This window comes from Loxodonta africana, chromosome 20 (assembly GCF_030014295.1).
Source record: "Loxodonta africana isolate mLoxAfr1 chromosome 20, mLoxAfr1.hap2, whole genome shotgun sequence".
Lineage (NCBI taxonomy): Eukaryota > Metazoa > Chordata > Mammalia > Proboscidea > Elephantidae > Loxodonta > Loxodonta africana.
Genome location: NC_087361.1, coordinates 33438081 through 33453313, shown reverse-complemented (window position 1 = coordinate 33453313; position 15233 = coordinate 33438081). Strand labels below are relative to the sequence as shown.

The 15233-nt window shown below is 40.6% G+C and overlaps 1 protein-coding gene across 1 annotated transcript in view; it reads right to left on the bottom strand.

The window, feature by feature from the left end:
* Window positions 1-14298, bottom strand: part of ROBO1 (roundabout guidance receptor 1) — a 434889-nt gene extending 420591 nt beyond the window's left edge. Inside the window, exon 1 of the mRNA XM_003410186.4 lies at window positions 12947-14298. Coding sequence (XP_003410234.1) covers window positions 12947-13001 — 55 coding nt within the window. The 5' untranslated portion in view covers window positions 13002-14298. The remainder of the gene's footprint in view (window positions 1-12946) is intronic.
* Window positions 14299-15233: the final 935 nt, after the last annotated feature.

The following is a 15233-nucleotide window of genomic DNA, read 5'->3' as shown; positions in this document are numbered from 1 at the left end:
TGCTGAAGATAACACAAAGTGAGGGATACTGAGGTACTTAAGAGTGGGAATAATGCAGCAATAGATAAGGCGGTCCTATTGGGACAGATGATGTAACACTACAGTCACAAAACGGTGATCTGTGGGCCATACACAGTGGGCAGTATATTTTTTTTAACTTTCTCACTAATTTAAACTCAATTGTTCACATTTATCAGTTGGAAGATTTTACTTTAAAATATGGGTTTTGCCTTCTCTGGAAAAATCTGATTGCCTGTCTACATGGGGCCACAATGCTTCGTGGCAACATCACCAGGCCTGCCTTAATGTGGTTACAGGGCCATCTTTACTGTGTAATTTTCTGTAAATCCCTGTACAGGCATTTGAGTTTTCAACCACTTCGAAATATTAACAGAGAAGAAAAGCAGAACCTCACAAATTCTATTTTGCTTATCTTCCCTACCAAGAATCGTGCCTTTAGATCAGGCAGGAGTGTTCTGGGATAATTCAGTGGGAAATTTAAGATGGAAAGATAAGTATCTAGCTTCTCAGTACATTTTAAATCTCCTGATCCAGAAAAACATTGCATCCCAGGACAGTGAAAGAACTTTTAGATATTATGAAAGATTTATTAGAAGATTAGAAAAAGGTCAAATGTAAGCTACATCTTTAGGCAGAAAAGAAGGTAAGATTCCTCAAACTTAATGTTACCCTTCAGAAGGACACTGGCAAAGAGATAGCAAAAACAATATAACTAAGGTAAATGAATCTTTATCAAATAAGGAAAACTGGAAGAAAATGGGAATTTGGTACCTGGAGAAAAGGAGGTTTAGATAGAACATAACTATCTTCAAATTTGAGTCAGTTTCATGTAAAAAGTAGATTAGATTTACCACGTCTAGCTTTGTAGGGGCCCTGGTAGCACAGTGGTAAGTGTTTGGCTGCTAATTAAAAGGTCAGTGGTTCGAACCCACCAGCTGCTTCACAGGAGGAAGATGAGGCACTCTGCTTCCATAAATATTACAACCTTGGAAACCCTATGGAGCAGTTCTATTTCGCTGGATCACAATGGCTTTGGTTTGGTTTTAGCATTGTAGGATAAAACTAAGGCCAACAGGACAGGAATCAGAGTCAGAATTCAGCTTAATATGAGGAAAAACTCTAAGTGGGATATTCTATGCCATGAAATGATTTCTGCCACAGGAAGTATTGAGGCAAGGATATACACTACATGATCAGGATACTGAACAGAGGGTAGAAGCCGAGAGTTGAAGTTGATACTCTAAGGTACTGTCCAACTGATAGTCTGATACGTTAAGATAATATATGTAATATCATATCTAAGTCCACTTATTTGGACACTGCTATCTACATATTTGGAGCCCTGGTGGCATAGTGGTTAAGAGCTCGGCTGCTAACCAAAAGGTCGGCAGTTCAACTCCACTAGCTGCTCCTTGGAAACCCTAACAGGGTAGCTCTAGTCAGTCCCATAGGGCCACTATGAGTAGAAGCCAACTCGACGGTAACTAACAAGAACGAATCCACATAATGGAGCCTTGGTGGAGCAGTGGTTAAGCGCTCAGCTGCTAGCCAAAAGGTCAGTGATTTGAACCCACCAGCAGCTCTGGAGGAGAAAGGTGTGGCAGTCTGCTTCTATAAAGATTACAGCCTTGGAAACCCTGTGGGGCAGTTCCACTCTGTCCTATAGGGACGTCACGAGTCGGCGTTGACTTCTTGGCCACGGGTTTATCCACATACTCAGAGAAAATGCTAAAAGATAAACGTCCTCATCTCTAAGAACTGGATCATCAAATTTACATTAATTTACATCACTCCTTCTCTATTTGGTTGAAAGACTCACAGAGCTGTCATATATGTGGCTATTAAAAAAAAGAAAACTATTGAAGGTGACCCCAACTCATTGCGACCCTATGTGTTATAAAGCAGAACTGTTCTTTGAGGTTTTCTTGGCCATAATCTTTTACAAAAGCAGTTCACCAGGCCTTTCTTCCCTGGAGCCTCTAGGTAGGTTTGAACCACCAACCTTTAGGTTAGCAGCTGATCACAAACTGTGCCACCTAGGGACCATCTATTAAATACTTATACAGTAATCAGCTCCATATGATAAATTCCTTAAGTGCAAGTAATGAGCATCTTTCTTCTACTTTGTTGCCTAACAAAGTTTTTTAAATAAATGAATGAGATTGTTAAATAATGTATTTTAAAATATATAATGTTATAAGTGAAATTCTTTAATAACCCCTTGTTATAAGGTCTACCTCTTTGATTATGTCCGTTTTTCAGATCACCACACCGGGATGCACCTTTCAGATGCTTCTCCTTGCCAACAAGATATTGTCATTCTTTCTCTCAACACTCCTTAGGAATCTACTTATTCCAGGACGATTTTCTAAGTAAATCCCGTTGACCTGCCCATTCCCAAAATACAATTCTCCCTTCTTCTACTATATAAAAAGTATCTTTCACTTATACAGCTCAAACAATTCATTGATGTAATTCAACATTCATTTTGCTGTCTATATGTACACAGTTTAGATCTTAGATTAAAAGCCCTTACACATTATCAGAAGTCCCTGGGTGGCGAAATGGCTAATGCACTGGGCTGCTAACCAAAAAGTTAGCAATCCAAGAGGCACCTCAAAAGAAAGCCTGGCAATCTACTTTGAAAAATCAGCCAGTGAAAACCCTGTGGGGCCCAGTTCTACTCTGACACATCTGGGTTTGCCATGAGTCGGAGCTGACTCAGATGGCAACTGGTGTGATTTGGCTTCGGATACACATTACTGGATATGTCTACAACATTCTCTGAAGTAACTAATAACAACAAAAGTTGCCAGTTGCTAAACAATAACTTTTGATCATTATCATGATTGATAGCAAGCAATTTACTGAGGAATAAAATGTTACTGGGTTGCATTAATAATAAACAAGTAGCATTATGAAATACAAATGAATGACAAAATGTAAAGCAATGAATGCAGAGAAACTTAAAATTATGAAGTATTTTTGAAGACACTTGAGTAAAAAACCTTAAGGATAAGACCCAAGTCTCAGGCAAAGAAGGATTTTAGATATGATACCATTTTTGATTAGTGGTGTAGTATAAGGAATTGGAGGAAATTTTCAATCTTCATTTAAGCCTCACATAAAGCCACAAAACTATGGAAACAGAGAAGAGAATATAAACATACTATTTTTTTTTATCTTATCTACACAGTTGGAAATAACTTTGGAAGACCGTTGAGTCCACTTGAGAAAACCATACCTAAGAAATTACAGGATCCTCTTAGTCGGGCATTTATATTTAAACAAGAAAAGCAAAAGAATAACATTTCAAAACCAACCACGTAACTTCTGAAAGAGTGCTGATGACAGCACTGCTTTTGATAGCTATTACAGGCTTGCAGGTTACACCAGCAGGGATCAGGTTAACCAATGCTACGTTCTTGGCTTCCTATAAAGCCTGCCATCTGAAAGGAGGCATGTTTCAAGGACGAGTAATCACAAACTCTAGAGAAGTTTCTGCATGATGTTTTTATTATCGATAGCATCTTATCACTAAGTAAACTATTTATTTTGAAACTCAAAAGACAAAAAATTCAGCAGCCCGTTTCTAGGGAGGAGCTATATCCCAGTAATAGTTTTCTCTGTGAGGAAATTCATTTGTCTGACTAAGCATCATAAAACTTAACTGATTTGGTTCTTACTGTCTCAAATTTACTCTACAAACTGAATAGCACTAAATTCCACTAAACCATGTTATGGTTTCCTCCATAAAATAACTTATGCTTCTGTGTTCCAGGGTGTACCCCCCTTTTTTTTTTTTTGTGGGTTATCATGAGACAAGCAAAAAGAAGGAACAGATACCCAGATATAACATAAGAAATGTAACATCTGAAAAGTAAAATAGCTTGGAAGCACAATCCAGTTCCTCATGAAAAAGCACCTTAGCCTTGTAATATTCACATTTTATACTGTTTCATTACATTCATTTTCTTATAAGGGATAGTTCAGCGTGTCTTTATAATGGTAAGTAGAATTCTGAGATCAGACAGGCTGGTTTCAAATCCACCGTTCATTGCACTAGCTGACTGACCATAGTCAAGGAGCTTAAATTTTTTGAACTTCATTTTCCACATTGATAAGCAGAAATAATGGAGCCCTCGTGGCCCAGTGGTTAAGAGCTTGGCTACTAAACAAAAGATCAGCAGTTCAAATCCACCAGCCACTCCTTGGAAACCCTATGGGCAGTTCTACTCTGTCCTATATTGTCGCTATGGCAACAGACATAATCAGAAATAATAGCAATGCATTCATCTCCAACGTGGTTGCTTTAAGTATTAAATAAGGCATGTGAGCATTTTGCCAGACTGTTAGTACTTTACAAATTTTAGGCTTTATTATTACAGATATTATTATTATCTGAGTCCCTGGGTGGTAGACATGGTTTGCACTTGTCTACTAACCAAAAGGTTGGTGGTTCAAACCCACTCAGTGGGGCCAGGGAGGAAAGCCTGGTGATCTCCTTCAGTAAAGGTAACAGCCAAGAAAATCCTATGGAGCTCAATTCTATTTTGTAACACATGAGGGTTGACATGAGTCAGAATCAACTCTGTGGCAACAAGTCTGGTTTTCTTTGGATTATTACTGATTTCTAGTCCTTCAAGTTCCATGTATACAATTGGGCCTACACTGCATCAATCATTTAATCACTTGTGTGTGTGTGTCTTGCATCATATGCAATATACACAAATTTTTAATAACCATAAGTATTTAAAACTTATTAAATGTGCCAAGTAGCCCTAGTGGCATAATGGTTAACTGCTGGACTGCTAACCAAAAGGTTGATAGTTCAAACCCAGCCAGTGGCTCTGTGGGATAAAAACCTGGCGATCTGTTCCCGTAAAGATTATAGCCTAGAAAACCCTATGAGGCAGTTCTACTCTGTCCCGTATGGTCACTAAGAGTCGGAAATTGACCCCACGGCATCTAACAACAACAACATTAAATATGCCAAGTGCAAAACGGTGAACGAGTAATTCTGAATATGAGCTCCTAGGAACTGATGAACTTCTAGGAATGAATGAGCAATAATAAATGAAAAAACCAAGTAGCACAACAAATTTCTTTTCCTCTCTGGGCATACTGAATATAAATAAAAACTGTCTTTATGATGCATCTATTGACTCCTAATTTATCTACATTAGTACCAGCTATCTTGTCAGTGAATTCCCTCCTTTGCAAAGATATCCAAGTCAATGCTTCCCCTCCCTCTTACTTTCCTTTTATATGTTTAGGTTTTAGCAATAATTTAGAGTAAATTAATAAATCTAAGCACATTCCACATTTGATACCAGCTTGTTAGGAAAGTTTCACTTCTCTTCAGATATGAGGAAGAAAAACAGATGAGATTTATCTTCCACAGCCTGTAAAAGCCAGTTTACTTTATTGCGAGAACTTGCTAACTGAGTCATTCAGAAAATACTTCCCAAACTAGGCCAACTAAAGTGGTTTAAAGCTACCCAGAGGCGTGTAGTCAACACGTACCAGAATGCTTGAACTCACATTATGTGCACAACCACCATTTTCGTGATGTTTCTGCAAGATAAAGACTGCCTTTTAAATCAAGCCTAAGTAAACAAAATCAGCTTTAGATCTGAGAGACTAAAAATGGTACATTTTATTTGATAGGAAAGGAATTCCAGACAGAAACATGTATTTAGTCGACCTAAAAGTTAATCCACCATTAACAACAACAAAAAGTCATACACTAAAATTGAAAAGATAACCGTGAGCAGGTTACTTAAGTTTGGAGATCAAACAATTACACTTATGGTAGGTCATTCAGGAGCCCTGGTGGTGCAGTGGTTAAGCGCTCAGCTGCTAGCTGAAAGGTTGGAGGTTCAAACTCAACAGCCGCTGTGTGGGAGAAAGATGTGGCCGCCTGCTTCTGCAAAGATAATAGCCTCAGAAGTCCTGTAGGGCAGCTCTACTCCGTCCTATAGGATCGCGATAAGTCAGAATGGACTGGACGGCAATAGGTTTTTTTTATTGCTCATTAGCAGTATATGATACAAATGATCTTGAAACAGACATTTGCGGCCTAGTTTGTTTACTTTGGGCCCAATTTTCCTTTCCCTCTTTCCTGCCTTCTAGAATTGCTACTTATGTAAGGGGCCTCAGTTCCTTTAGTGGAGAGAAGCCAAAATCTGGCACCTTGTTTCCTCTTCTACTAAAATCCAGGAATGACCTTATCAACATGATACCTTTTTTCCATAATGTTACACAAATTGTGAACATTCTATAAAGAATTTTATGGTAATATAAATGCTGTCTCTTATTATGTTCACTGAAATATTAAGTCTATTCAAAAGATAACACATACCTGAAATAATTTTTAACATATTAAATGGTCACATGTAACAATCTTATTACTCTTAAAATACTCTTAGACTACTTTCCTTCACATTAAAAGTGGAATTTGTGGGTGTGGAGGGGAGCAAACCGGTCTCTTGTATTCTCAACAGGACATTTTGCAAATCATTTTAGGAGAAAATTCTATAGACTCCACACTGACTTTGGGCAAGTTGTCTCTGGCTTTCAGGTTGTCTACAGATGAGTGGGACATAAACATAGGTGGTGTCAACTTTGAACCTGATACAGTCCAAAAACCAAGCAAGGGCATCTTGGGAAAGTAGAACCATGAGCTACTATTGCCAGAAGTGCTTTAAAAGAATGTTTTCTTTTAAACCTTGAAGAATAACACAATCTGAAAAGTAGATCCTCAAAATTCATTGTATTATTAGCAACCGAAGCCTAAACCAAGAAACCCATTGCCATCGAGTTGATTCCAACTCATAGCCTACTACTTCCTATAGGCTGCATGTACATAAATCAATCGTTTGACGCAAAAAAGACTACATTCCCACTTAACACTGAATCACACTGCTGCTGACATTTACTTGAATCCATTGATGGTGCTTTTAATGCTTCATTTAGGTGTCAAACCAGGTGACAGGTAGTAGTAAGCCTACAGCCTATTTAGCATCAAACTCATGATTCAAGAACCCTTTCTACAATATTTTACCTTCTACGCTTTCTCCCTTAAATAATAAATTAATGAAATAAACAGATATTCCTTTCCAGTCCTAAGGCATGCACAGCTGTGAACACTGCTGAGATACTTCTCTCCCTGAATGAAGTCAGAAAGATATGTACAGTCTTGCTGTGCAAAATATTATTTTATGTGTGGAACAACATTGTCATAAGATGTTTGGAAGCCAAGTAAAATCACAGAAGTAAGGTGATTTGTAGCAGTCTGTTTTGGCTGAAGGGAAATGAGGCTGAAGCTCTCCCACGAAGCAAGCAATATGGCCCCTTCCAGTGTTAGAAATAGCCTTTTGGTTGGTTTGAAAAAGAGGGAGGGGGAAAAGGCAAAGAAATGAAGATCAAAGCTATTTCCTCGTACACTATAGAGAATCTTTTTTCTTCCTCTTCTTCAACAGTATGATTGACGAAAGGGCTGAAGGTAGAGGAAAAAGAGGAAAAGGAAGCTATGTTAATCTAGAATGGTAAAGAAAGGAGGTGGCCTTTTGATCTCCCCAGGATGGCAACTTTATTGGCTATGCACAAGCAGCTTCCAAGCAGTTGATCAACCAGGTATTAAAGCTCAACCCTTCCATGATCAGTAACCATGAAGTGTGTCATCTGTGAACAGCAGTCAAGCAGAAGGCTCGTGTACTAAATGAGTGCCAGCTCATACAAAACCCAGAGGGTAAAGCCAACCACAGGGGAAAAAACTATCTCTCCACAGGCTCTTCTCCGAAGAGTACCAAGTACTTGCCTTTGGACTCATGGGAAAATATTTCCTCATGTGTACATGAACAAGAATGGCATTCATTTTGCAAAACACGACTTGGGATCTCTGTGCATCTGTATCTCCAGCAGAAACTGTTTTTCCTTATGTCCAGTATCTTCTTCTAAGCATACTATAAAATGCAGACATGATAAAGGCTAAATGTGAGCTGGTAGTACGTTTTGCCCAGTGATTTAAAATTTTAAGACCTTTTTCTTAACAGTAGGAAAAATAATGCCACCTTTCCTAGACTCACAAGTGATCCCCACAGACCTGCTTAGCCGAGTTTTTCTGGACATGTTTTAAAATAAAATTCATTGAACCATAATCTTTCTTATTTAAATTCTTTACTTCTCTCTTTCAACTAGAAAAGTGCACAGTGGTTAAAGAGTTTTGGAGTAAGCTCAGTTCAAATCCCTGATCGTCCATATGTCTTAACTTCTGTATAATGTAGTTTCTACAATGATAAATAAGGATAGAGCAATATTTTACTATTAACAGCACCCACGTCATTGGGTTCTAATGAGCATTAAAGATTATCATTGTAAATGTTCAACGGATTGACATGGTGGCTACAACGATGAGCTCAAACATAGCAATGATTGTGAGGACGGTGCAGGATAGGGCAGCATTTCGTTCTATTGTACATAAAGTTGCTAAGAGCTGGAACCAACTCGACAGCAAATAATAACAACAAATGTTCAATAAACGGTAGCCATGTCTTCATAGTAATAGTAGTAATCATAGTTTCTTACTGTACTCCAGAATTTGAACTCAACTTGTATTTTTATTTTATTTCCTTCTTTTACTTTACTGGTCTCCTCTAAACTTTTTTAGAATACGGAAGGTTAGCTACTTAGTCTTTCACTCCTCTGTATAAAATGAGACAACTAATATTCTAAAGTCTTTTAAACATAGCTTTAAAAAAAAAACCTACCAATTCATTAAAGATTTAAACAGGTTTCAAGACTGTGCTTTTGCTATAAAAAACGCAAAATGTCTACTTCTTTATAGAAACCAAAAAACCTGTTGCCGTCAAGTCTATTCCCATTCATAGCCACCCTACAGAACAGAGCAGGGCTGTCCCACAGAGTTTCTAAGGAGTTGCTGGTGGATTCGAACAACTGACCTTTTGGTTAGCAGCTTAACTCTTGAGCGCTGCACCACCAGTGCTGTACTGATATCAAATATTCAGAAATCTACTTTTCAGATCTGTACTATGTGTGAACAGAGGGCATACTTGCATTTGGTCGTTCTGTCCACTTCCACTCCATCTCTGCCCATATTTTAGAAGTTGCTTGACTAGCAATCTCAGTTTCTACTACACTTGTCCAGACTCCTGCTTCTGGTTTCAGAGTAGTTTTGCTTTGTTTTGTTTTTGTCTTTCTTATATTCAAGTGTCTTAATGTATTCTATAGAATACTTAAGGCCCAAATTTAAATTGAATGGCAACTTTAATTTCCCTATACCTTCCTATAAAAACGAAGCTACCAGAAGAGTTTACATGATTGTTTTAAGAATTAAACATTCTTAAAAGGGCTAAAATTTAACGTACACATTACCTTAGCATCTTTTATTTACACAGAAGATACTACATGGAAACACAACCACTTATGATGATCATTCGTAAACTGTTCACCTAAGTTTCTTTCAAGTCTTATTCCTGTTGCTCAGCATTTTTAATTATAGTCATCTAATGAATGTAAAAATTAATAATAATAATGAACTGGCATTGTAGGTTTTAAGTTCAGGACTTAGAACCACTTTAACTCACACAAAAATATTTCACTTGTCATAGCAGAGACTAAGAAAAAAGTTAAACATTCTTTCCTAAGACAGTTTACCCATAAATGTTTTACGTTAGAGACTCACTGTCAAATAATAAAGAAGATATTTAAAGAGAATTACAGTGCCCAAAATATATAAATTTAAAAGCCAACAACTTTATCAAGAAACTAACCAGGTCTTTCAGAATTACCAAAGAATACAGCCAGACAGGGAGCGAGCCTAGGTTAGTAGCTCACATGGAGAGAGGTTAGTAGCTCACATGGAGAAACTTATCTTTCAAAAAAGCCCCTTTTCCTAAGAGAAATTAAAAAAAAAAAGGGCGGAGTGGAAGGGAGACAGTAGAAAGGGCCAGTGAACTTCCACCTCCACCTTATTTGAAATCCAGGTCTCATCCTAAATTTTGAACTGAAATTCACTAACTTTCTCCCTTAAAAGCAAGTGTTAGCAAATGGCTTCAAAGACGGAGGACATCTTCGAAGGAAGACAGAGATCACACAGGTTTCTGTCAGTTGCTATCCCCTTCCTTTCTAGCCTCCTCACCCCTAAAAAATTTCTAGCTTCTCCACAGAAAGAAACACAGATACACAAACTGATTAAAGACGTTCACCTTTTAGAAATACACACTTCCCCAAATCATAGTTTTATAGAACAAAAACAGTTATCATATATTGTAGTATAGACTAATGAATAAAAGGCTACAAAAAGCAAATACTCTTAAACACAGTACTTTACGTGGCATTAAGTACGACATCAACACACCAAAGTGGAGTTTAGAATCTGAAAAACTATAGGACTTTGTTAAATTGGCGGCCAGGTTGAAAAAAAAAAAGAAGAAAGAAAAAAGAAATGACAACCAATAGATGCTTTAACAGGTTAAATCTTGTTCAAAGTGTTTTACCCCTCAGTACACTTTGATTTATTTAAGCTCCCCACATTTCACTTAAATACACTCCATTAACAAGTGATAGACTGTGATCTTACGCTTGAGGCAAGACATGAAACACAATCTTTCAAGAACTTCATTCATTCACTGACCAGGTGTCTTGAGCACTCCCAACTCTAAGTTATTTATCTGAGCTCTGTGAAGTTTCATTCAAATCAACAGTGTTGCTTTAGGAGAGCAATCTGTCACGAAATCACCCTAGCAGCTCAATGATCTGACTGACGTCCTAAATCCATATTCAGAGCATGAATGAAAGTCACTGGACACATGATCAAAAGCCTCAGGTTAAATATGAGGCAGCACCTCTGGCCTGGAGCCTAGGGGAAGGAGCAGATAAGCATACCAATAGGAAAAACAATTTTATAAGAACTATCAATGGTTTAAATGGAAAATTAAATTAGTAAAACAAATCCAGAAATCAATTTAGCTCTTAAGAATATAAATATGTCTTACACTGACACAAATTACAAGGCCTGGGTATTAGCTACTAATCAAATTACTAAATTCAATAAGACAATACCCCCGCCCCGACCCCCTGATATTTCTCCAAGTGAAGACAGAATTTGCAGGCTGACATGACCAGCTTTCAGTGATACCCTATTAGTGTGACCCTATCTTTAATCTACAGCCATGATAAAATGTCCCAACATACACAAACTCAGCTCAAACAGTGACTAATGACCATTAATCCCCCTATCTTCAGTAATCTGTCCCTCCTGTCATTTATCACACTGACACTTCACTTTACACACGTGAATAAACTTTAACTGAAAAGGTGAATCAACAATAATCTCAAATGTATCTGAAGCTGTAAATTAAACTCGCTGGAGATCAAGCAAAGAGAGGTAAATAGAGAGATCAGATTTTAATGTTTTCGATTTGCACCCATCATGACTAGATTGGTGGGGGCGGACCTATTCAATCATTCAGATATGCAAACCAAGCAAAGAGCTACATTGTAGAAAGGGCAAGCTGGGAGTGGGTAAAGGTGGACCCTGAGAGTTAATCTACTCTTCCATCCACCTTGATGTATCTGAAATAGCTGAGGCTGAAACTTCTGTTTTCTTCAAAGGAACAATGAATTAATGAGTTTCCAGTTCAGCTGCAAATGTTCATTGTGACTTTCAGCCACGAAGCACATCTAACGGGCTAAAATTCTTTTAAGAGATTATTTGCTATCATTTAGCTGGTGTGATTTTGACTTTTCCCTCTCTCTCTTTTCATATGCCATTATCTATTTTGCTTAAATAAAATCCTTGGTCAAAATAAAAAGGATGGCCACAGATCACAAAACACTCAAATCAACCTTTCAAAACGGTTTCACAATTACAAAAATTGAATAACTCTAACCTATAGGCCTTGATGCAACTTGAAGCTCTGCATGTGGCTATAAAAATTCCCTAAGGTGCAGTGTGTGTGTGTGTGTGTGTGTGTGTGTGTGTGTGTTAAGGCCTGAAACTGGATCCCTTAAACTTCTATTGAAACCAGAACCTACCAAAAGAAAAGAAAGAAAAGTTGAGAGTAGTGGCTCAGTTCACCCACAGTAAAAGTTTCTTAGGGACTGTAAGAAAACCATGTGCAACTGGAGATAGTGAACTTTTATGTCAGAAGAATCCCAGTGCTGCATCCTTACAACGTTTCGTATGGAAAGGTTTAGTACTTTTTTATTAATCCTAAAAATTCTAAACTCGGACTTCCTTTTTGAGGAGCCACGCCAATGAGAATTCTCAGGCAACTGTGCCCTCTCAGATACTTGCCACATCCTCTGTTTTCTTCTAAAAACCCAGCCAGGCGGAGTGGCTAGTTCATATCCTACTGTAAGAAGAGTTATTTCCTGAAATTTCTTCACAATCGAATTTAATTACAGACTTTGGTTACATAAAACAACTACTAATAACCCCTTGCGCTCGGAAGAGGAAGGGCAACTTGGAGGACCAGGTTCAGGAATCCCGGTGGGTCTCTGGGCCACAAGTTCCAGGGCGCACATCTCCCTTACTGAATGAACCAGCCCGTGGACGAAATTCACTTCGACCCATGCTGAGGGTCCAAACTCAGCGCCAACCGCTGCCTCCTCTCACCTTTGGCGCTCAGATGAGCCTCTGCCCAGACTGATCCGGGCGAGCCCTGAACTTGGCGAAAGGCCGAGGTCTGCGAGGAGGGTTGGGGCGTCTTGAGAGATGGGGGAAAAGAGGCAACCCAAAGGGCAAAGTGGGCACGTTTTCCCCTCCAAAGCCTGCCGGGAGCGAGCCCCTCGGGCCTTAGAAGGGAGAAGTCGCCGAAATTCAGTTAGGGGTTTGCTTTTTGGGGAGTAGAGAGGGGTGTGTAAGGGGGCCCAAGGGTGAAAAAAGACGTGGGGTTACCTGAACAGAGACATATTAATCCAAAGAGGTAAAAGTGAGCAGGCTCCGCGATCATTGTCCTCGGGTGGATCCTGTATACAGTCTCATGCCAAGAGGAGAGTGTAGAAATGGGGTCCCCAAATTTATGAAGCCACACACCACACACACTACACACAAAGGCTTAATATAAGCAACGTGAGTCCATCCGCCAGGAGTTTCCAGAGCAATTACTCGTCGAACCTTCCGGACGCTTGTCAATATCTCAGAGTCCTTTGCAGACTAAAAATTCCAAGGTTTGCCTTCTCTGGCCCCGGGGTTTCCAAGGAGGCTCGGCCCCTTGTAGGGACCATCCAAAACCAACAACAAAGAGTCGAAGCAGAAGAGCAGTTGTGCCGTTTCCTGCCTCCACCGTCTTCCCGAGCCTCCCGGCGTGCGCCCCCACACTGTGCGCCCGAGCGCCACGGCGAGGGCAGGCGCGGCGGCGGCAAAGTTGGGGTGTGAGAACGGACTAGGGAGAGCCAAAAAGTGCTTCTCCGTCTACAGGCGAGCCCAGTCAGCAATTGGCCACCCGCGGCAGCGGCGACGGCAGCCAAGGCAGAGGCAGCAGCTCCGGAGGACGGGCGCGGGGTGTCCGAGTTGTGCCTGGGTGACTCCGAGCGCAGGGTGCGAGAGAGGGGGCGGTGTGGCGACAGCGGCTGCCTCGGCAGGCCCTTGTTCCCATCACTTGGGGGATGCGGAGGGCACTGGGGACAGCAGCAGGTCTGCGGTCACACGCACGCCTTTTGGGCGCCTCCAGCTGCAGCCCCGCACGACGCCCACCATGGCCTCGGGCCCCTAGCCCTCTGGGGCGCGCGCGCGCAGAGCACCCTAAACTCTGCTGCTGGGACGCAGGAGCCCAAACTTCCTAGGGGTGGCTGCCCGCACCCCTGGCTCGCGGCGGCTCCTGGCTCCTCAGGCTCCCCGCGGCGGCGGCAAGGGGCGAGGAGGATGCTGCAGCGGGTGAGAGCGACGGCAGCCGCGGCTCACCCGAGCTACGCCGGGATCAGCGTCTGAAGTTTCTGCTCTCACGTTGCTCAGTCTCTGGCTCAATTGCTTGTGGGTTTTCCCCGCTGTCCCCTCGGCTCCCAGTTTCCTCCCTCTCCTCCCGGGCGGAGAATACTTAAAGGGGCCGCACGGTCCTTTCCACGCCTCACTCTACACTCTCCTGGCGCTGGTCAGGCAAGTTCTGCCATTAATATTTCCATCGTCAAACTAGGGGTGCACGACTGCGCCCTCAGGTGAGAATAAAGCTGCTCAGGATCTGAAATTCGAGCAAATGGAAACTTACCATGTTCTCTAGCCCCCCCGTCTCCCCTGCACCTTTCTCCAAATGGTACCTCCCAGCCAAAGACTTCAAAAAATCTTCCCTGGTCCCACTTAACCTCTTCTTTACCACTTGCAGGGAGGGAATAAATACTCAAATAACTCTATATAACCCCCCCCCCCCGCCGCCCCATTTTTAAAAAATCACATTTTACTAAACAAGCTTTTACAACTATCTATTAAATTATAGTTGTTGAGGGTCTTGTGGGAAGGCTATCCAATTCAGGGTTGAGGGGGTTAGGCCTTATCCTAGTCTATGTTTCACAAATAGGAGTTTCTCCTTGAACTTAATTGACTCTAAGTATTAGCATTTCAACAATAAGGAAGTAATTAAGAAAGAAAGATAATTGCTGGACTACTCCCAGATTAATAGTTTGCGGTTATAAGAGAATCCCTTCAACATTTCCAAACCAACGGGTGTGGGCTTTGACGCCCAATGGAACTCGCCCTGAAATCCCAACCTACCAGTTATTTGCCCTGTTATCCTGCAAGTTGATTCAACTCTCTAAGTCTCAGTTTTCTCTTATTAAAAACAGAGTCTCGAAATACTTCATTGCATTAAATCCTACCCAAAGGGGGAAACTCTCAAGGAGATGGATTGACACAGTGGCTGCGACAATGGGCTTAAGCATAGCGAGGGCGGTGATGATCCCAGGACCCGGCAGTGTTTCTGTTGTGCATAGGGTCGCTATGAGCTGGAACGGACTGGAAGGCACCTAACAATAACCCAAAGCAAAACAAACCTGGCACACCTAATGGCATTCTTGCATTCATTCATTCATTTATTCAATTTTCTTAGTCTCTATTCAATAAGATACGTAAAACAACTGGCACATGCTGAGCTCCCAATAAATGGTAGATAACGGTGCTTAAAGCTATTTTTCTTTTTATCTATTATCTTATTATCTACAAAGTTATGCAAACCAAACAAAAAACACAAAGTTAT